Source organism: Engystomops pustulosus, chromosome 5, assembly GCF_040894005.1.
Source record: "Engystomops pustulosus chromosome 5, aEngPut4.maternal, whole genome shotgun sequence".
In the NCBI taxonomy this organism is placed as follows: Eukaryota; Metazoa; Chordata; class Amphibia; order Anura; family Leptodactylidae; genus Engystomops; species Engystomops pustulosus.
The window spans coordinates 30,829,619-30,851,491 of NC_092415.1; the positions used below are offsets into that span (position 1 = coordinate 30,829,619).

The 21,873-nt window shown below is 43.8% G+C and overlaps 1 protein-coding gene across 2 annotated transcripts; it reads left to right on the plus strand.

Moving 5' to 3' along the window:
- Positions 1 to 56: 56 nt before the first annotated feature.
- Positions 57 to 17,512, plus strand: LRRC69 (leucine rich repeat containing 69). 2 transcript variants are annotated; one of them, XM_072151516.1, is made up of 8 exons: positions 57 to 303; positions 1,900 to 2,026; positions 5,217 to 5,289; positions 9,188 to 9,383; positions 12,560 to 12,631; positions 13,097 to 13,198; positions 15,158 to 15,318; positions 17,328 to 17,512. In XM_072151516.1, exons 1-8 carry the CDS (start codon positions 127 to 129, stop codon positions 17,332 to 17,334), a joined length of 915 nt encoding a protein of 304 aa, XP_072007617.1. In that variant the 5' UTR covers positions 57 to 126; the 3' UTR covers positions 17,335 to 17,512. The 2 variants fall into 2 exon arrangements, with proteins under 2 accessions (XP_072007617.1, XP_072007616.1); XM_072151515.1 differs by having other exon boundaries at positions 58 to 303; positions 15,158 to 15,337.
- Positions 17,513 to 21,873: the final 4,361 nt, after the last annotated feature.

Sequence of the window (21,873 nt, forward strand, 5' to 3'; positions counted from 1 at the left end):
ATTGAGCCAGAGAAGGTTTTGCCAGTACTTAAGATGGCCGCTTTGTTTCTACGTCAACGTCGCTGTCATGGTAACTGTACCGCGTCTTTCTTCATCTTAACTGTTTGATTCCCGGGCGCCGCGCTCATGGCAGACGTGCTGGTGCTGCGGGCGATCCGGGGCAGAGCCAGGAGCCTGAACCTGAATGGCAGAAGACTGCAGCGGGTACCGGGGGCGGTGGGCAGCCTCACCCAGCTGACTGCCCTGCACCTGAGGAATAACGCGCTGAGCCAGCTGCCGGGAGACGTGACGGCGCTGTGCAATGTGAGACACCGGCCATTCTATAAGGGGGAGCTAAATAATAGATGCAGGTGTCACTGGTAGCAGGTGACTACCCCAGAGCTCCATGCAGAACCACATGTATCATCATGTATGGTAGAATCCACCTCGCAGCCTCCTGAACACAGCCGCTACATTCACATCGACGCTGGGGGATGTATATACAGCCGACGTATATACGTGGTATATACGTCCCCTTTGGCTGGGAATGGGATCACAGAGCCCTTTAGGATATATATAAGCAGTCCCCAGCTTCTCTAGGTTTGTCTTAAGTTGAATTTGTATGTAAGTTCTAACTGTAACTGGTACATTGTGTAATTGTATAAGAGGATCAGGGGAAGAGGGAAAGGTGTGAGTGTAATTAATACTCCACTTGAAAACTCTTTAAAAATGTTTCCCTTATACAATTTCTATTTACATATTGGTGGTGTACGCCTGTCTCAGTATTGTATAACTGTAACAGCAGAGGAAATTTTTTGTTGTCCCAGTGACAATTGGATTTTCAAAATGTTGTGCTGTCATGGGAACAAGAATTATCAATAAAACTTAATTACAGACACCATCATCGCAGCCTGGGACTAAAGTGAATTATCCGAAGTTCACAGTGGGTAGAGAGTTCCGCCTGTCCGGACCTCTCGGATGTCCTTAATGGGAACCTGTCACCAGGGACCTCATTTTCACTAAGGACAGGTTGTAGAAACCAATCACACCTGCAGTATTTGCATTACAATATAATTGTGTGTTATAACTTACCTTACACCCTGACTCTGTTTAGTTCTATGGATGATTTTTGGTTTGGATGCATTTCAAAAAACAACATGTGACTTGTCCGTGCTGCAGACTCCTCAGCATTCAGCTCCCACCTTTCTGCTCCTTCACAGGAACAGATTTCACAGTAGTGATGGGTCGTTCGGAAATGAGCCGGCACAAAGAACCAGCTCACTAAACTGACTGGCCTGGTGACTGACTGGCTTGTGGCTCGCTATTATATATTTAATAGGGATCCGTTCAGGAGCCAGAAGAGCCGGGTCTTCTTAGTGAGCGGAGCCTAATGAGCTAACTTACAAAGAAGAGCCGGACTTCCCATCACTATCTCACAGTCTGGTGAGCTGACATCAGTGGGGGAGGGAGGAGCTGTAAAGGAGCACAAAGGTGGAGGCTGAGGAGTCTGCAGCACAGATAAGCCACTTGTTTTTTTAAATGTATCCAAATCAAAACCCAACCACTGGGACTACACAGATGATTCTGTCAGGGTGCAATGTAAGTTATAACACACAATTATATTGTAATGCAAATGCCCAGAGAAGGCAGAAAGGCTTACCACACACTTTTCACTTTGTACCTTAGCTGGTGTCCTGTCTGTACTTACATTATACTGAGCTGCGGTACACAACGTGGCTATTACTACAAGTATAGGTGGATGGGGCACAACAGTGCTACAGTCCCTCCAAACACCTGGCCATGGCCCCCCACGGATCTTATATTCCGATCCTGAAATAAATCCTAAATAATTTTGGTTCTTACAATTTTACATTTTTTTTTTAACCTTATTTATTATTAACAATATTCTCTATTTTACAGCTCACAGTTTTACACTTAGGAAACAACCAGTTTGCAGAGGTTCCAGAAGAGCTGAAGCATCTACACTCCTTGGAGGTATTGCACATGTTTGGTAATAGGATAACTGAGATCCCATCTTGTGTATGTGGTAAGTATTGGGACAGATATCGTATGACTTCACTAACTGATCCCCCCGTATATCTTTGGAGGGTGGGACTTGTATATAAAGTGTCAGGCAGGACCGGATGTCACGCACTGAGCACAGTGCAGTAGACGGGAATCCAAGCATCATAGTGATATATGATACAAGGAGTCCCTCTTCCCAATAAACTGCCTATGATGCTCAGAGTCCCCTCCTCTGCTGTCCGCACTACTCGGTCTGTGAAATCCGGTCAGCACACGTTCCGTTTTTCACAGACCATGTACCGCCAGCCTTAGGACTTGTACCTAGGATAGTAAAAAGTGTAATCAGTTTTTTCAACGGACAGCACTAAATGCATTACGGATCAATTCACATGTCTGTTTTTTTAATGGGCCATGTGTTTGCTCCATTATGGGTAGAGCATGTCCTAGTCTTGCTTGTACAGAAGAAGTCTAAGAGAATTTATCATTGTAGTAACGTCAGTTTTCTGACGTACAAATGTCTCACAAAATATTCTGCCAATCTGGGCAAAAATTTGCAACATTTGCCATCCTACTCCACTTTCCATCCTACTCCACTTTCCACTTTAACCTACCTAAGCCTAGGCAAGAATTTGCTCCAGATCCCTCTTAGTGAACTTTTCTGGCGTGAGATAGTTACGATGCCCTGCAAACCAACAGGCATTGCGATTAAAACCCCCTTTTTATAAGTCCACACCAAGGGGGGCGCGGGCAGAAGTGAGGCATCGCAGTCCGAAGTGGGTCGCGTGGGGCATTCTTGACTGAAAATTTGCAGGCTACAACACAATTCTACATTAGACATGGCATGGCATAGGTGCCACCTGCCGCACGCATCACCTGCCGCACGCATCACCTGCATCAACTGCCGCACGCATCAACTGCCGCACGCATCAACTGCCGCACGCATCAACTGCCGCACGCATCAACTGCCGCACACATCAACTGCCACATACATCAGAAAGCCAGAAACTCTTGGTGTATCCAGTGGTGCCGGGGTGGTGGAGATACGCATACGCTGCCATATGAGAAATCTTCCCCTAAGCCTCTATGATTAATCTGATGTACAAAAAGCTTCTAAGACAAAAACCTGTTGAAAGAAACCTTCCTAATCATGCATCCCTTCCAATGGGTCCAAATGGTATTTCACATTACGTGGCTCCCTGCCAGCAGCATGTGGTGAGTCCTGGGAGGCAGCTCCACCTGTGTCTCTCCATGCTTTCTTCCTCTCTTCCGCACCATCCCCCCCCTACCTTGCCTGCTCAATGCACATGACAGGAAGAGGGGAAAGAGGAAGGACAGAGGCACAGGCTGCACATGCTTCAGCTGCCTCCTCCCCCCTTGCGACTCATGACATGGAGCCAGGTAATGTCAAATAAAGTTTTATAAAGTAGGGGCAGTATTCAGCATGCTGACAAAGGTATTTTTAAAATCAGGATAACATAGGCTATTTGAACCTGTCACCAGCTAAAAATGACATTCGTGGTTCACAATTACTCTGATGTCAAGAAGGGGCTTCACTGAGCAAGGGGTAAAGAGAGGCATCATAGAAGATTGGGGAAGGCATGGAGAGCTTGACATTTCATAGAAACTTTACATCCCTTGGGGCTCTTTTACAAATGACAAATGACATAAAAGATCATTTTCACAACTTGTAGCCATCGCTTGTCTAATTTAAGTTAATTCTTACATTAATGGAAATTAAAACAAACATATAGAAGTAACTTTATATCTATGAGCAGAATCTGCAGAAATCGGAACAGATTCTTTGACGTTATGTCACATAAGTAGCCGGGGCTGAGAGTCCTCCTCAGGAGTTGGTGCCCTCAGCCGTGGCTGTACGGTTCCTCATCACTGGTGGAACGTGGCGGCTCTGGTTCTCTATTACTACTTCATGGGATCTTCAGGATACTGACTGCAGGGCCTGATGAGTGGATCTTATGGGTTAAATGAGGCAATGAGATTATGTCTCTTACCGCAGGCGAGGAGAGACGTAAATTGGGAATAAGAACTTTATATAAGTGTCTGGCACAAGGGTTTGTGATGATGCCAAACTGTAAACGGGATTAACCAGTTCATCCAAGCGGTAGGAGATTATCCTGTGACAGAATCCTGAAGGTATTTATTGTGTCAGGTCTACAGGCGGTCCCCTACTTGAGGACCCGACGACCCCTAGTTAAAGGAAACCTACCATTTCAAATGGTAGGTGTAAGCTGTAAACACCGAGCACCAACTCAGGGTGAGCTGGTGCCGGTGTTTAGTTTCGTTAGTGTTAAAACCGCGGTATCGCGGTTTTAACACTTTTTAAACTTTATAGCAGACGCCTGCGGCATTTCCTATGTAGGCGCGCGCACGATCGTGCGCACGCAGCGCCGAAGCAGTTTATGCTATAAAGTTTAAAAAGTGTTAAAACCGCGATACCGCGGTTTTAACACTAACGAAACTAAGCACCGGCACCAGCTCACCCTGAGCTGGTGCTCGGTGTTTACATCTCATACCTACCTTCAGAAGTGGTAGGTTTCCTTTAAAGACAGGCCCCCTCTGCCCCTTGTGACCTCTGGTGAAGTATCTGGATGTTACTATAGTCCCAGACTGCAATGATCAGCTGTAAGGTGTCTGTAATGAAGCTTTATTGATAATCCTTGGTTCAATTACAGCAAAAAAATTTTAAACTCCAAAATGTCACTGGGGCAGAATTTTTTTTTCTGGAACTAGAATTATAAAATATACAAATTCAACTTAACAACAAACCTATGGAACCTATCTTGTACGTAACCCGGAAACTGCCTGGTATTAGGATTTTTATTGATATGGTAAATCAGCCTTAAAGGAACTTCTTGTCAGCAGCATGTGGTGGTCTCAGGGGAGCCTGTGTACCTGAACCTTGGTCTCCTCTCCTCCATACTCATCCAGTTCCCTCTCTCCTCTTGCTATGTGCATTGAGCAGGCAGAGGAGGAGAGGAAGAATATATGTGAGGAGACATGGGCACACACACACAGGCAACTGCAGCTGCCTTTTTCCCGGGACTCAACACACACTGCTGGCAGGGAGCTAGGTAATGCGAAATAAAGTTATAGAAAGTGCTGAAACAAATAAGAAATTTAAATTCCCTAAATCTGTAGAAAATAAAAATTGATTTAATAAAGGGATCATTCACAATTTGTTTTTTGTTTCCTAGACGGATTGAAAAATCTGAAATCATTAAATCTGAACAACAATCTAATTGAGAAAATTCCTGGGGAAATTGAAAAGTAAGTAAGTGAATGGTTGACAGAGGAGCTGTCCTCTATATACACTCATCCCCATAATAGTTGGGGTTTCAAGAAGAATGCGGAACCACATCTTCCAGAACTTCACTGACCCTCATCGATTAGCTGTTAACGTGTGGAAGAGAGGATAAGTGTATATGGTGGGAAAACCTCCTTTACTTAATATTTACCTACGTTATATGAAAGGAAGTGTGGTACATGGAAGATGCAGTTAATTCAGTAGGTTCTTTTGTTTTATATTTTTAAGCAGAGATGAATTAATAAAATACAAGTTGTACTGAAATGTTTTCCAACAAAACTGTCACTGTGTACAATCTGAACAGCTTCTCCTGCTCTATTACATGCTGCCTACTGACATTATGGACAATCTGTTCAGACTCCTTGGGGGATATTCTTCATACACTGACGCTCGTGCGTCGGCATATGAGAGCCCCGCTGCTGCATTTTTGTAGCGCGATAAATCAAGATGCTCTGGCCTCTTGCGATTATTTCAGTGCTTCTACACTTCTGACATGGCTCAGAGGCACCTGATGAATATTCCCCTTTGGCTGTATAACATGCTGCTTGCAGATAGGACACTATGTTCAATGTGCTGAGTTCTTCCTGCTCTATGACATGCTGCCTGCAGATAGGACACTATGTACAATCTTCTCGGCTCATCCTGCTCTATAACATGCTGCCTGCAGATAGGACACTATGTACAATCTGCTGAGCTTCTTCTGCTCTATAACATGCAGCCTGCAGATAGGACACTATGTACAATCTGCTGAGCTTCTTCTGCTCTATAACATGCTGCGTGCAGATAGGACACTATGTACAATCTGCTCAGCTTCTTCTGTTCTATAACATGCTGCCTGCAGATAGGACACTATGTACAATCTGCTGAGCTTCTTCTGCTCTATAACATGCTGCGTGCAGATAGGACACTATGTACAATCTGCTCAGCTCCTCCTGCTCTATAACACATAAGAATAGCTGTATAACCATTATACAGTGTAATTTGTATATGCTGTATGTGCAGTTTTACAGGTGGGCAATGGATGTCCCCCTGCTCACATGTAAGTACTATAGCTATAACAGGGCACTTGTGAAACAGGAAATGAATCCAGCGCTTGACCCAGGTGAGTAGTTAAAACTTCTTCTTTTATTGGAATAATGCGTGTAGCAATACAGCTTAAAATGCACGGAACCGCCTGTATCTTAAGTCATCAGCGAGCTATGACAGATGGTGGTAACCTGGCTTCGCCTATGCGTTTCTAGTGTCCGCATACACTCTTATTCAAAACAGGGCACTACCTGAGTAAATAAGTTTTCGGAAGAGAACAGTGTGACCTTGCCGCTGTATGCAGCATACGTTCTTATCGCTGACCCGCTGCCTGAATGTTTTGCTCTAGTGCAGGGATCATTGCACTTGATCTCTGAATGTTATTTTAAGTATAAAGGTTTTGCAGAATTAATAGAATGTGCAGAGCCCATAGTAGAGCTGCCGGCGTAATATGGTGCATAAGTGATGCATAGAATGTGATTAGCCTTACAATAGCTAGAGGGGTTACCTGGAATACATCAACAAGGACGTTATCACACTGTGTAGAGCCCTTTCCCTCATAGAATCCAAGTAACTCAAGTTTATTTTTCCATGATGAGGAAAAAATAAATATTTCCTTCCAAAAACTGTGATACATGCCCCTATAGTATTCTATTATCAAGGAAATCTACCCTGATGTTACCAGAGCCCCTCCATGCTGTAGCTTCATAGGCTGTTACACTGTGTAGTAGCACTTTCCCTTCCTACTGTGTGAGATTACAGCAGGCAGAGATCGGGGAGAAGTGCTGAGGGAGCAAGGTGAGACATGCTCTTGCACAGTGTAACAGCCTGTGAAGGCACTGCACTGTGACTCTGGCGATCTTCTTATAGTTTTTTTTATCCATGGCCTCCTTCCTTTTAAAATCAAGTTTTAAAATTATGCTAATGAGACAGAAGGGCTATAGGGGATGTTACCATAGCCCTTATATCTCATTAGCAAAATTTTAGATGTTTATTTTAGAAAGTTGGTCATGGATAATAAACATAACAAAGATGATTACCACAGTCCCGGTGCCTGGTTCTATGAGTAAGAGTCCCTGGTTTATCAGGATGGATTTTGATGGTAGAAATCCAGTGAGGTGTCAGATTACAGGTTCTATGGAGAAGGGAGGGGGAGCAGTGAGTCACAGCAGCTAGGTCTCCATACATCTGTATGGAGAGGAATGCAAATTCACAGACAGAGACTACTAGAAAGTGCAGTCTCCACATCAGAAAAATGACCAAAAAAAAGCACAGTTTTATAGAAGCGTAGGTTATTCTGAGCTATAAATAGATGTGTTGCAGTTTCTGGAAGAAAAAAGCTATTTATTTCACTGTGAACTTTGCCTTAGTTAAAGTGGTTGTAACATAAATGACACACCTAGATGACCGGGACAGGTAGCAGCAGTGTAACCTCTAGGCGCAGCCCTTATATAATAACACATGTACACCCAGATGTTCAGCAGACATTAACCCTAATACCTCCTATGCATTGTCCTGGAGATGTCCTCAAATGGCATCCATTGTATTTTTGTCTTGATTATGTCACTTTGTGTACTACTATTTTTGTACATCATGTATAGACATTGGCACAGAAATGTTGTTTTTTCTATTTTTGTGACTCAGGCTAATCCCTGTAATCTACAAGGTAATGTATGCATTGTGATTATTATGATCTTCTTCTACAATGAATTCATTAAAGGGGTTGTACCAAGCTATAACAAAGGGCGTGCGAATGTGGGGACCCCCACGATCACGAGAACAGGGTCCTGTTTCACTAGTTGATGGGGTGGGAGGTGGAACATGTGTCCTGCTTCTCTATTCAATACTATGGGAGCACCAGAAATTGCTGAGAGTAGTGCTCAGGTATCTCCAGCACTCCCATAGACAGTGAATGGGTGTACAAGAGATTTCTGAGCACTGTGCTTGGAAATTTTTGACATTCCCATAGTATTTAATCCAACAGTCGGACCTCTCTATTCAATACTATAGGAGCACCAGAAAGTGCAGAGAATAGTGCTCAGGTATCTCCAGCACTCTCATAGACACTGCATGGGTGTAACAGATATCTGAGCGCTGTGCTTGGAAATATTTGACATTCCCATAGTATTTAATCCAACAGTCGACCCCCAACAATTAGATTGTTATCCACTTAGATCGGGGATAACATTAAAACTTGGTACAACCCCCTTTAAGGTCAAGGTGGCCATACACTTGCAATAACTGCCAGGCCAACAGTAAATCCTCCATACTATCCCATTCACATGCAAGCTGGGTTTGGCCAAGTGTGCATGTTTTCTGATTTGGTATAGGTTTCCGCCTTTGGGCAGTCTTCCAAATTTCAAGCGCACATTTGATGATATGCCTATACAAATTATACACGTTAAGCTACCAAATTGGCCATTTGTACTTGTATAGGAGGTCGTGCCTTGACTGAATAATGAAGGAAATGGTGTGGCCCGGTCTATCAACTCCTGGGTCACATATAAACTAAACTTATGGCCCTGTACTGTAGCTGATCTGTGTATAAGAGAAAACTTTTTGTATATGGAAATTAATATTCTGGTGCACAATGGGTGTGGCCACAAAGTCCAGTGCACCTTTCACCATCAAGCACCTATGAAGTTGTGTTCCCCCAGTGACCATGGAGCTGATAGAGTCCCTCTTATCTGCATCAGTGTTGCCCCCTGTTATGTTATCTTGTGTATGTGGCAGCCATGGAGCATGCACTTTTCATGTTTTGCATGTATTTGGAGGTCATGTTATATCTTATGTAGTAATAACCAGCAGCTCTGACCATCAATGTGATTCCTGCAGGCTCCAGTGTCTTGAAAAGCTCAGTCTCAACCACAACTGCCTCCGAGACATCCCCAAGGAGTTGTGTGTCCTGCAAAATCTTTGTGAGCTGCACCTTGGAAATAACCAGCTGGAGGCGCTGCCGGAGCCGATCTTCCTACTGAGGAACCTGAAGGAGCTGCGCGTGTATCGGAACAATCTGATTGGCCTTCCAGAGGTGAGGAACGTACCGGGAATTATTGAAAACTATTGAGTGAGCATACTGCAACACCCCTGCCAACGCATAGGCAACAGTTGCAAATAGCACCCTCTCCATGTCAGGAGCTGTTAGGGAGACTGATCACCTCTCTGGGACGTCTCTAAGTACTGGAGAACTTTGTAATTGCAGCTGTAGCCACTGCCTGGTAAGGCAACAGTTAATAATGCCAGATGTTATTGTCCAATGATGTTTCTTGTGATACTTTGAGGCAATCTAGTACCTGATTAGAGAGGTGCTACCACCTGACCAAGGGAGTATATAAACCCCTGCTGGGTGAGAGCTGCAGAGCTGCTCTCCAGACCCACTACCAGGAAGAAGAGGTATTTCAGGCCGCTGCCTGATAACTCAGGACAAGTCAGGAGACTTAAACCCCAGAGCAGAGGTCCCCATCTGGAATGGCTGTCACCTTCTGTTCAATAAAGAACTGTAAGTTGATTTGTACACCAGTGCCTCCATCTGATCCCTGGAAAAGGCTGTTACCACCACAGGCTTTCGAATCCATCACCCAGGAACTACAGACTCCTCAGGGTTTGCCCCAGGAAGAAACCATTGCATCAGCTTCTCCCTCCTTTTTTCTGGCCCTCTGGTCCCCATACCAAGCACTGTGACCGCATTGTGCCCAAAGCCGCAATCACCAGCGACTCCGGTATTCTAGGCTCCGGCTGCCTCCAGGACCACAAGAAAAGGCTAGGCCCTGGTGGGAGATGTTGCAATACTGTTCCCCTTGTGTGTGTCTTGGTGGAAAAGGGATGGTGCTTAAAGGGGTTTCTCCTAACATTTATCCATTGTCCATAGAATAAGAGAAAAATCCTGAATGTCTGACTCCCCATGACCAGCAGAAATGGGGAACGCAAGTCCCCCTTAGCTGCTCCATGAAACTCATTCTATGAGCCATGCAGAAGTCCCATTCAGGTCCTTGGAGCACAGGACTGCTATGGGGTGGCATAACAGGGGCAACAAATAGGGACTTGTGGTTCCCCATTCTGCAAATTGTTGTTGGTACCAGAAGATCAGACATTTATTCAGTAGATAGAGAATAAATGTTGTTTGTGGAAAAAGCCCTTTAAAGGGATATTCCACTTTAGTGGAATTAGTGGAGAGAGCAGGGCTGGAAGAACAGCTGTGTTTTCTGTGCAGTGGATGAGCCGTGTTACTACATATAAGCTTCCATTCACTTGTACAGAGCTGTTGTCCTGACTCCATTCTCTGTGATGGTTCCACAATGGGATGGCTGTCTGAGTGTTGTAGGATCTGCTTGCTGGGTGTAAGTAGTAGTCATGGGGTGCATTTTCCGAGGGGTGCACTGACTCTCCTCAGCATGTATATCAAAACCCCATCCTAGGACTGGGGTTGAAAATAAAAAAAAAAGGACCAAGACTAGACAAGATTCCTGCGCTGCTTCTGGTAGAGATATCCCATGCCTTAGGAGGCCACTCAATGAAGTTGGTCCTATGAACCCCAGAACTTCCAGGAGAGCGCTGGCCTGATACAGAATAAACAGGACCTCGAGCAGCCGCCAGGGCTTTTCCATTTTCATAACAATAATCTTTATTTATACAGCGCCATCATATTCCGTAGCGCTTTACATCTCATAGGGAACATATACAAATATAATATTACATTAGAGTACAAGCAGTCATATGGAATAATAGGAGTGAGGGCCCTGCTCACAAGAGCTTACAGTCTATGAGGATGAGGGGTTGACACAAGAGCTTACAGTCTATGAGGCTGAGGGGGTGACACAAGAGCTTACAGTCTATGAGGCTGAGGGGGTGACACAAGAGCTCACAGTCTATGAGGATGAAGGGGGGGAAACAAGAGCTTACAGTCTATGAGGATGAGGGGGTGACACAAGAGCTTACAGTCTATGAGGATGAGGGGGTGACACAAGAGCTTACAGTCTATGAGGCTGAGGGGGTGACACAAGAGCTTACAGTCTATGAGGCTGAGGGGGTGACACAAGAGCTCACAGTCTATGAGGATGAAGGGGGGACACAAGAGCTCACAGTCTATGAGGATGAGGGGGTGACACAAGAGCTTACAGTCTATGAGGATGATGGTGACACAAGAGCTTACAGTCTATGCTGATGAGGGGGTGACACAAGAGCTTACAGTCTACGAGGATGAGGGGGTGACACAAGAGCTTACAGTCTATGAGAATGAGGGGGTTACACAAGAGCTTACAGTCTGTGAGGATGAGGGGTGACACAAGATCTTACAGTCTATGAGGATGAGGGGTGACACAAGAGCTTTCAGTCTACGAGGATGAGGGGGTGACACAAGAGCTTACAGTCTATGAGGATGAGGGGGGACACAAGAACTTACAGTCTATGAGGATGAGGGGGTGACACAAGAGCTTACAGTCTATGAGGATGAGGGGGTGATACAAGAGCTTACAGTCTATGAGGATGAGGGTGTGACACAAGAGCTTACAGTCTATGAGGATGAGGGGGTGACACAAGAGCTTACAGTCTATGAGGATGAGAGGATAACACAAGAGCTTACAGTCTATGAGGATGAGGGGTGACACAAGAGCTTACATTCTATGAGGATGAGGGGGTGACACAAGAGCTTACAGGCTATGAGGATGAGGGGGTGACACAAGAGCTTACAGTCTATGAGGATGAGGGGCTGACACCAGAGCTTACAGTCTATGAGGATGAGGGTGTGACACAAAAGCTTACAGTCTATGAGGATGAGGGGGTGACACAAGAGATTACAGTTTATGAGGATGAGGGGGTGACACAAGAGCTTACAGTCTATGAGGATGAGTGGGTGACACAAGAGCTTACAGTCTATGAGGAGGAGGGGGGTGACACAGGAGCTTACAGTCTATGAGGATGAGGGGGTGACACAAGAGCTTACAGTCTATGAGGATGAGGACTCTGCTCACAAGAGCTTACAGTCTATGAGGATAAAGGTGGTGATCATGGAAATCCCCTTTAAGAGAGAGCTGGACATTTTTACTTTAACATACCAGATCCTTTGTGTTCATGGAAAAAAAGTCATTCCAAATTGAGATCACATGTACACTCGGCCTAGCTGAGTATGTATGTGGATGTAGGTCTAATATAAGATGTTTTTCTCACTCAGGGATTCCTTTATACTCTAATATCTATGTTTTCATACATTAGGGGCTTTGCAGGTTGGGAAACCTGAAGATTCTGGATGTTGCTGGAAATCAAATACAAGCTTTTCCATCCAGAGTAAGTATTAAGGGGTCTTGATTGAAGGGTCTTCACTGTCCCCTTACACCCTCCCTCCATGTGCTGTGCTCTAGTACTGCAGCATTGCAATGAATGGTGTGGGGGTGTATGACAATTAGGCGTGCTGTGTAGGGAAATATCCTACGAAGATCTTACATGAATGCAGCTATTCACTTACCATTGACTTACCAATGAAATAACAATTGTAGCACTTGCTGGTATTCTCCAGTCAGACCCAGTTCAGATACCAGTTCACCCAGAAATAATAGCCAATCAAGGTATGAAAACATCCCTTTTAGAGATCCACACAATCAGCCATTGTGCTGTATGACGTCACTGAGGACCTGTTTGTTATAGAGCAGTACACATTTTATACTGTGACACAATGGGCGCTTTAGGATTTTGGCCTTGGGTGCATTATAATCTGCTGTACCTTAGTCTCTTTATGTTTGTGGGTTTTTACAGCTTCATGAAATCCCTTTACAAGAACTGTACTGCGAAGAAAACCCCCTGCTCCTAAAGGAACCTGTGTCCGCCATTCAGGATGAAGAAGTATTGTCCCTAAAGGTAGGAATGTAGCCACAGTCTCAGCAGACAAATAAAGAAGACAATCAGAATCCCCAAATCCTGTTTATTTGTAGGATGTATATACTGTAAATGAGCACAACATGTTATTGAGGGGCATCATCACTATAGAGACATCCCAAAAAGTCATGCACTTCCCTCTTCACAGCTGCCATTACAGGCTTTGCCCTCCATTGCAATTATTTGGGACACAGTTTCCTTGTACACCATGGGCCTGTGTAATACAGCAAGGTGTACTGTGCCCACTTTCCCTGGCAGGGGGCGTACAAGGTAAAGGCACAACTGGTAAGCTAGGGAGAAGCTGGTGATGATGTAGCCATTGATTAGTTCAGAAGCTAAATGAAAGTGTAGATAAACCTTGTACCCTCATGATTTAAGCACATTGTCAGCACACAGCATCTCATAGCACAGAGGGATCATTAAGTGTCTGCTTAGAGAGTCCCCGCCCACACTCTGGAATCTTACACTGACCATCACTGAGTGATAGGAGCTAAAATAGTAATAAAACTGAGTAAAGGGGTTAAAATGATCTTTATTGTGTAAACATCACTAGGGGATTGAAATTTGAGAACTTTCTTTCACGGGAAAACCCCTTTAACACTGATTAGAATGCAGCACACACATGCTGGACCTGTGGAGGCTTTATACTGGGGAATACATATTTTTATGTCTTGGATGTAGGTATAGTGAAGATTTAGGGACCAGTGCTAGTTGTACACTTGTCGTCCTGGTATGGAGATCCAGCTTTGTATTAGGTAAGTATCCATCACATTTATCAGTTGCAATAAATTCTGCATTGAGGATGAAAAAACAAATCACAGTACTTTTCCAAGGTTAGTATAGTACTAACATTGATAAAGTTTATGTAAAGCCGCCAAGACCAACGGGTCTTGTGATCCTTCTGCAGCAGGAAACCCTGTGATGTCAGGTGTCCTGCTGGCTTTCTTGGCGCCTCTACAGAAACGTTACCGGTATAAGCACCATATGTGTGACCCTATTAAGGTCTTGTACTTACCCTGTTAAAGTTTTGTGATAGTGGCCAACCCCTTGAAAAAAAAAAAGACACATTTTTGCCATAAACTGTAATATCAGTGCCGGCATCATTCTCTGTAAACAAAGTGTGGCTTGGGGATGCATTGATTTACCAGTTCTGTCTCTTCTTAGCAGTATTGACTAATCATGCATCACACCCAGAAGGCTTCTTCTGGTTCACTAGCAGTTAATATTCTGTGATGGACAGAATCTTTATCCCATCAGCTTTGGAACCAGATTTCGGAAATTACATAGAAGGTCCTGGGCATTGCTCCTCAGTGCTTGCTATAGTTCACGCTTGACTAAGCTTGTGTGTCTTCTGTCTGCTTATATCTGGAATCTTATGACCCCTTGGCCTTTCTTCCTGGTAATCCCTTTTGTCTAGCAATTTGCCACTTTGTTGTCATCTTCATTTTTGACTCTGCTCTGGTGACTTTTCTTATTTGTTTCTCTTGTCCATGTCTGTTTTTATCACTAAGAGCAAGCAGGGACTGTCGCCCAGTTACTGGCCACCGCCTAGGGTGGTTAAGAGCAAGTAGGCAGGGACTGTTTGGAGGGTTCAGCTTTATGAGTCACAGTGTGTCCGTCTTTCTGTCTCCTGTCTGCCCGTAACATACCCACTGTACCTTATCAAGTGCAGAGCCTGAGGCGTCTTGAGGATACACTGGGGCAGAGTTGCTTTAGCGTTTCTATGGACTTGTAGTTATGAACTTTACTCTATGCTGTAAAGTGCCTCATAAAAAGAGAAATTTTATGTAACAGAAGAACATAAAAGCATGAGGCGTTCATCTTTTATTACCAAACCTCTCCATCTTTACCACACATTGTTAGAATCTTTCGCCATTTCCATTTCCTCTTGTATTATTGCACTGTAATGACTTTACCGCCTGGATTATCATTATCCTTCAGGAAATCGCAGCAAGAAATATTTTAAGTCATCTCCACAATGGAAGCTCCTTATTACACGATCAAATCAAATCTCATCCGGAGGCTAGAAGACTGCTCGGCAATAGGAACGCATGCGCCTTGTGCGGAACGTGGTTCCTGGATATGTGGCTGGAGTGTGTGAGGTTTGTGGATGTGAAAAAGGTAATAAACCCTGTAACGATGTGTGGGGCGTCCTAGGCATGAGGTGGTACATGATAGTGCAGGTAATGGGAACGGTCTCATCCAGAGTTCACATAGAGAAGTTACATGTCAAAATCCAATGTTGGTGTTTTCCATAAGAGATTTTGACAAACATGCCCTGTATTTCTAATAGAAAACACCCAGCAGCACAAAAAATAAAGAAAAAGGAGTTAGATGGAGCATTGCTCACACAAATGTGTAACTGTTTAATGGATCTCTAAAGACTGACAGCAATAGCTGAATGTTTTCCAGTAGGACCTCTATCCAATGGACCATTACCAATGGGACCTATGGCACGGGTGCCGAAGGTGTCCCTCAGAGCCCTCTCTGTGGGCACACATGCTCTTCCCCTAGTATAGCATTCACCAGACAGGACTCAGGGCCTACTCCTTTAGCTCCAGGCAGACAAGGACGTGTTACTTTACAATAACGCTGAACTCAGCACATCCTGGTCTGTCCAGGACAACAGGAAGAGTGAGAAGGTGCGGAGAAGCTCAGACTACCATGGAAGCTCCTGATCCAATCCCCACATCCCATACAATGATAATCTGGATTTCCCTTCCTTCTTTCAATTGTATTGGTTTTCTTAGGTTGCTGATAGAGTTAAAAGCTGTAGCAGAGCAGGAACAATAGGTTACTGCTTAAATTGCTGTGGTGGCAATTTGGGCAATGGGGTTACTGGGGTGGAATTTGGGCACTCGGTCTCTAAAAGGTTTACCATGACTAGGCCATCAATATCCTGATCCTTCAAAATTAGCAAAAATAAATCACTGTTACTTTTTAAGCTTTTACACTCTTTTGTTGCAGTTAGACTTCTGAGCTTAAAGGGGTTGTCCACTGTCAGCAAATAATTGATATTGTTTGTATAGTCAAAAGTTATACAATTGTCCAGTATACTTTCTGTATCAATTCCTCATGGTTATTTTTAGATCTCTACTTACTGTCCTGCTATAGAAATCTGCTATGTTTATTTCCAGTGGATAAAGATCTGTCCATAGTCATGTGATGTCACACAGGTGCATTATTATCATAGACAGTTATCAGAGCTGTGCGATAATAACGGCTTATGCACCTGTGTGACATCACATGACCATGGACAGATCTTTATCCACTGGAAATAAACATAGGAGCTTTCTATAGAAGGACAGCAAGCAGAGATGTAGAAAACTGTGAGGAATTTTCCTTACACAAACTATATCAATTATTTGCTGAAAGTGGACAACCCCTTTAAATTTCATACTTAGGCAAAGTTCACACCTGTGTTCAGTTCCATTCCCCATTCTGTGATCAAATAGCGGAAAAAATATTGCAGAAGCCTACACCTTTTTTTCCCCCTCTATTAATAACGGAAACGTTCCGTACCTTCATGTCATTGGGATCGGAAAGTGAACGGAACGCTCTCAGTGTGAACTGAGCCAATGATTATGGGCAGACAGCCGTGGTCTCTTATGTAACATATAATTCCTCAGAGATTCTTCCAGTTGAGGAAGGAGGGAAAAGCTATGGAGCCAGATTAGAGGAGAAAGAAGCATTTTTCTCCAATTTACAATTTTCTTTTTTTTTAATATTGTATATTGTGTTTTTGAGTCAAACAAATGTGACCGAATATTCAGTCAGTATAATTACACATAGATGGAGAGCTTGGTGATTCCTTAGAGTCAATGCTCTGCACGCTGCAGTATAGGGAGTCACAGCAGTCCTTGGAATAGGTGGTAGTGTTGGTTTATGATCTATCTAAGAATCTTCACATAACTTTCCATCTTAGATAAGAGTCTAGTTTCTTCTGTTATTGTGATACATTGTCTACTGTGTAGAATCCATAGCTAGAAGCGTCACAACAGGTAATACTACAGCTCCGTGTGACCTTCACACTGCTGTCACCTCTGTGTAAAGATTTATTGATAAGTAAATGTCTCCTGTTCAGTGTAATCTTATTTCCCCATATCAACAGAGAATGAAGACCTCGCACAATCTACATCTCTTACCGGTGAAGATCTTACTATGTTCATACCAGTGTTTCAACAAGAGACAAAGTGATATCTTCGGAGTAGCAGTGCAGTGACCGGCAGAAAGTATATTGTTATAATATTTTGTATAATGTACAATATTTTGTAATAAATATGTTGTTTATATAGAGGTCTGGGTCAATGGTATTAGTACTAATTATTTATACAGTATAATTTATACTGCAAATTGTATACAAATGTTTCTACCATCAAAATCCAGCGTGATAATCCAGGGGCACTTACAGATAACCACAGTCCTGGTACCTGGACCTATCTTCTTATATGCATTATATCTGTTACACTGCTCCCTCAGTACTACCCCCCTTCCGCTGCCTGTGTAACAGTCTGTGAAGCAAGAACATGGTGGGGCTCTGGTGACACCTCCAGAGCCCTTCAGGATCATTAGTATAATTTTAGTTGATTTTAGAAGAATGGGGGCCTTGGATCTATGAGTAAGGCTACATTCACACGACGTGTGCCCACCGTACCATAGCATGGCAGGCACATGTCAGCACCGGGGAGAGGAGGAGGGCTGCTCACCCCCGCCCCTCTCCATAGCGATGTATGGCACACGGCGCCGTATTCCAGAGAAAGACAGGACATGTCTTATCATTCTCCTGGCTACGGGACAGTACTGCTCCTGTACGGAGCGGTTCGTCCATTGCCATCTATGGTGGACGTATATATGTCGGCTGTATATGCGCCCCCTGTACGGTCATGTGTATATAGCCTAAGTGTCGCTGGTTTATCATGCTGGATTTTAAAGCCAACTCTAGATTTTTTAAAAAAAAATATTTTTAACCCGTTCAGGAGCAAGGCTTTTGTAGTTCTGTTCTGCAATTCTTGCATAAATGACGATACCTTTGGGACAGCTTTACTTTTTTTTTACTTGTTTTTTTCATGACATGTCATACTTTAACTTGAAAGCACAGTTTTATTATTATTGAGTGGTTTTGCGCAAAAAAACTTGGGAAAGCTTGGTTGCATGCAGGTTGCCTACACAAACACTAAACATGGCTTCCTGAACTGTCCAGACAGGACTTATCAACCTGAGCTGGATGACTCATACACAGCAGCTGGGGTATGGTGTAGTGATTGATAACTTCTGCCTGTGATGAACAACACAGTGATGTGTGGTGGCTCAGTGGTTAGCACTACAGCCATGCAGCGCTGGGGTCCTGGGTTCATGTCCCATCCGGTTCAACATCTGCAAAGAGTTTGTATGTTCTCTGTGTGTTTGCGTGGGTTTCCTGCCACACTCCAAAAACATACTGGTAGGTTAATTAGACTGTGAGCCCCATTGGGGACAGGGACCGATTTGGCAAGCTCTGTGCAGCTATATAAATAAAGGAATTATTATTTATTGGTATTATAAGATTTATCATTACATCATTCTCTGCAGCAGTGTACAATTAGGGTAAGTGGAGAAGCGCCGGGGCAGCCACAGGAGCGACAGAGCCTCATTATCATAATTTTATACTTGTTTTTTCCGCAATTCCACTTAATTCAGGGATTAAACAAGATATGTTTCTGCATCAGTGTAGCTACAGCATTCTCAAGGTATGTTTGGTTCATAATGCATGAAAACAAATGGTAGATTTCCTTTAATAAAAAAAAATGCAATAAATCTTTTCCAGAATACCTTCAATTAATTACCCTTCCCCAGGTTTAGCTAAAGATGCCGAGGGTGCATGTCCTTCTGCAAACTGTCAGCTCTGTCTGTAAATAAATTTAGAAAAAAAAGGAATCAGCTCAACGTGGCAGGGGATCTCCACGTGTGTTTATACCCCATTTACTAATTCATCCCCCCTTTTTTTTCCTATACTGTATAGCTCTTTGCATTCGATCCTAGCCAGCTGGTGTCCTCCACGCATGCGCACTACTTAATGCGGCAGCCATCTTGCCTCTCCTGCTAGACACGGCAGCCATGTTGCTCCCCCAGCTCTTCGTTTCACACAAGCCCGCCATATTGCTACACCTTTTCTGTAGCCGATACCGGAAGTGACGCTTAGATTGCGATTTCCGCTTCATACAGTATTAAATGGCACACGATTCATTATCTACTTCATACCTCCAGATTCTAATATGCATCATAGTCCTTCCATACTTGTCACTGATTGTTGATTTTTTTTCGTGTTCTTTGTTTTATTACTTATGTAAATGAGATTATATGCTGTTGTAACAAAACTTTATTTACCCTCCATGTTACATTGCCTGAGGAAGATCCTACTACGGATCGAAACGTTATATACACTATAAGGCTACATTCACACTGCCGTTGCCGGTGGGTACACGGCAGTGCCAGGGGAGAGAAGGAAGGGGAGAGCGCCGCTCACCCCCGCCCCTCTTCATAGGAATATATGTCCTATCTTTCTACGGGGTACGGAGCGGTACGGTGCCGCACATGTGTAGCACAGTACCGCTCCAGTTGGGTGTCGTGAGGCCATTGCAATGTATGGGGGGCAAATATTGGCCGTATATTTTTCCATTTAGCAAAAGCGGAGTGCTGAATATTTATGATTGATTCTATCCTGTGGATAGGACAAAATTGAATTTGTGGGAAAACCCCTTTAAATCACATTTTACCACAGCCAATTATACCTTGACAACCAAAGAACCTAAAATGTTTCAAACCAGTGTTCAAACATGCACCAAAATCTAATATTTTTCTTCTGTTAAGTCAACTGATACAATTACAATAGACAGTATAAAAACTGCACTAGATTTATCATGCAGCATGAGAAACTTTACTGTCTAACTTTAAAGGGAACCTGTCAGCATATATAAACACAATGGGGGTCATTTACTAAGGGCCCGATTCGCGTTTTCCCGACGTGTTACCCGAATATTTCCGATTTGCGCCGATTGTACCTGAATTGACCCGGGATTTTGGCGCAAGCAATCGGATTGTGGCGCATCGGCGCCGGCATGCGCGCGACGGAAATGGGGGGGCGTGGCCGAACAATAACCCGCCGCATTTATAAACCAAAAATGTGTCGCTTGGGAAGCGCTTACCTTCACCTGGTCCAGCTCGGTGTATTCCGGCGCGTTCAGATGATTTTCAGCGCAGCAGCGCCACCTGGTGGACGGCGGAGGAACTACCTTCATCAATCTCGTCTGGACCCGAATCCTGTGCAGAGAACGCGCCGCTGGATCGCGAATGGGCCGGGTATGTAAATCTGCCCCAATATACCACTACCAGTATCTAGTGAAGCATATTATTTCTTTCCAGATCGTGTTTATTTCATACCCTGGTGTGGTGACATCATACGGAGAATCAATTTTGAAGTGAGATGTAAATTGGTTGTATAAAGTCAAGGGGTGGAGAGTTTAGTGCTGAAGTCAAGCTCTCCCCAACTCAGAATATCCCCTCTGCTGTGATTGACATCACATGCTGGATCTGGTTAGTAATGTGTCTGGATGCAAGAACATCAATTAAAGTGAAGGGGGCACTCAGAGGAGAGAAGAGCTTGACGTTAGTGCCAAACTCTCCACCTCCAATAAATGATACAACCAATTTACACCTCATTTCAAATAAAATTTTCATGATGATGTCACGAAACTCATGAAAGACACATGATCTGAAGGTGTAAACCTGTTTGCCAACATACTGGTAGTGGTTTATTAGGTCAATCACTGCTGAAAGGTTCCCTTTAGGAGAGTTTTTATAAATTTGCCCTGCCCTTCTATTTATAGCGATCAGTAAATGATATAAATAAAATGGGACATTTGTTTTTGCCTTTGCTTGTAACCTATTATTAAAGTCAATAGAAATTAAACCCTTCATTTACATATGTATATGCTAATAGGACCTAAATATCCGCAACTTCTCATACCTCTGACACTAAAGTTAAATTATTATAGCTGCGGGACAACAACAACAAGAAATTCTGACAAATAGCGGCAGGCGGAGACACTGCCCATTCTTGCCGTTCATCAGCAGCAGCCAATCGCCGGGTGCTACCTGAAGTACACCCACACATTCAGGGCGACTGAGGTACCCCAGGTGATGTATCCCACATCTCCTGACGTCTCCTTACAACATATGCATAAAAACAAGGTGTGAACCCAGCCGTAGTGTGTCAAGTTTCCTTAAGAAGTCACCTTATTAGTAGAGAACATCTGTATGTAATTTGGAATGACTATGGCTGTTTTGTGACACCCTTAGTGGTTTGTTAGAGGACATTAGTGTACAATTAGAGCCAAGAATCAAGAAACTATTAAAAAAAAATAAAGCCCAAGCTCTGAAGATCTCACTGAGCAATGTTCCTTGAACGTAAGGAGTGCGGCGCAAAAGCTACTTGCCAAAACATGAAGAAGCAGCCAGGAGTCGCTCTGGAGGAGCAGTTAAGGGGGGGGGAATCTTTCCACAGGACAACTGTTAGTCATGTGCTCTAAAAATCTGATCTTTATGGAAGAATGACAAGAAGAGAGCAATTTATGAAAGTAGCCAGTAAGATGTTGGGGCACATTTACTTACCCGATCCTGTC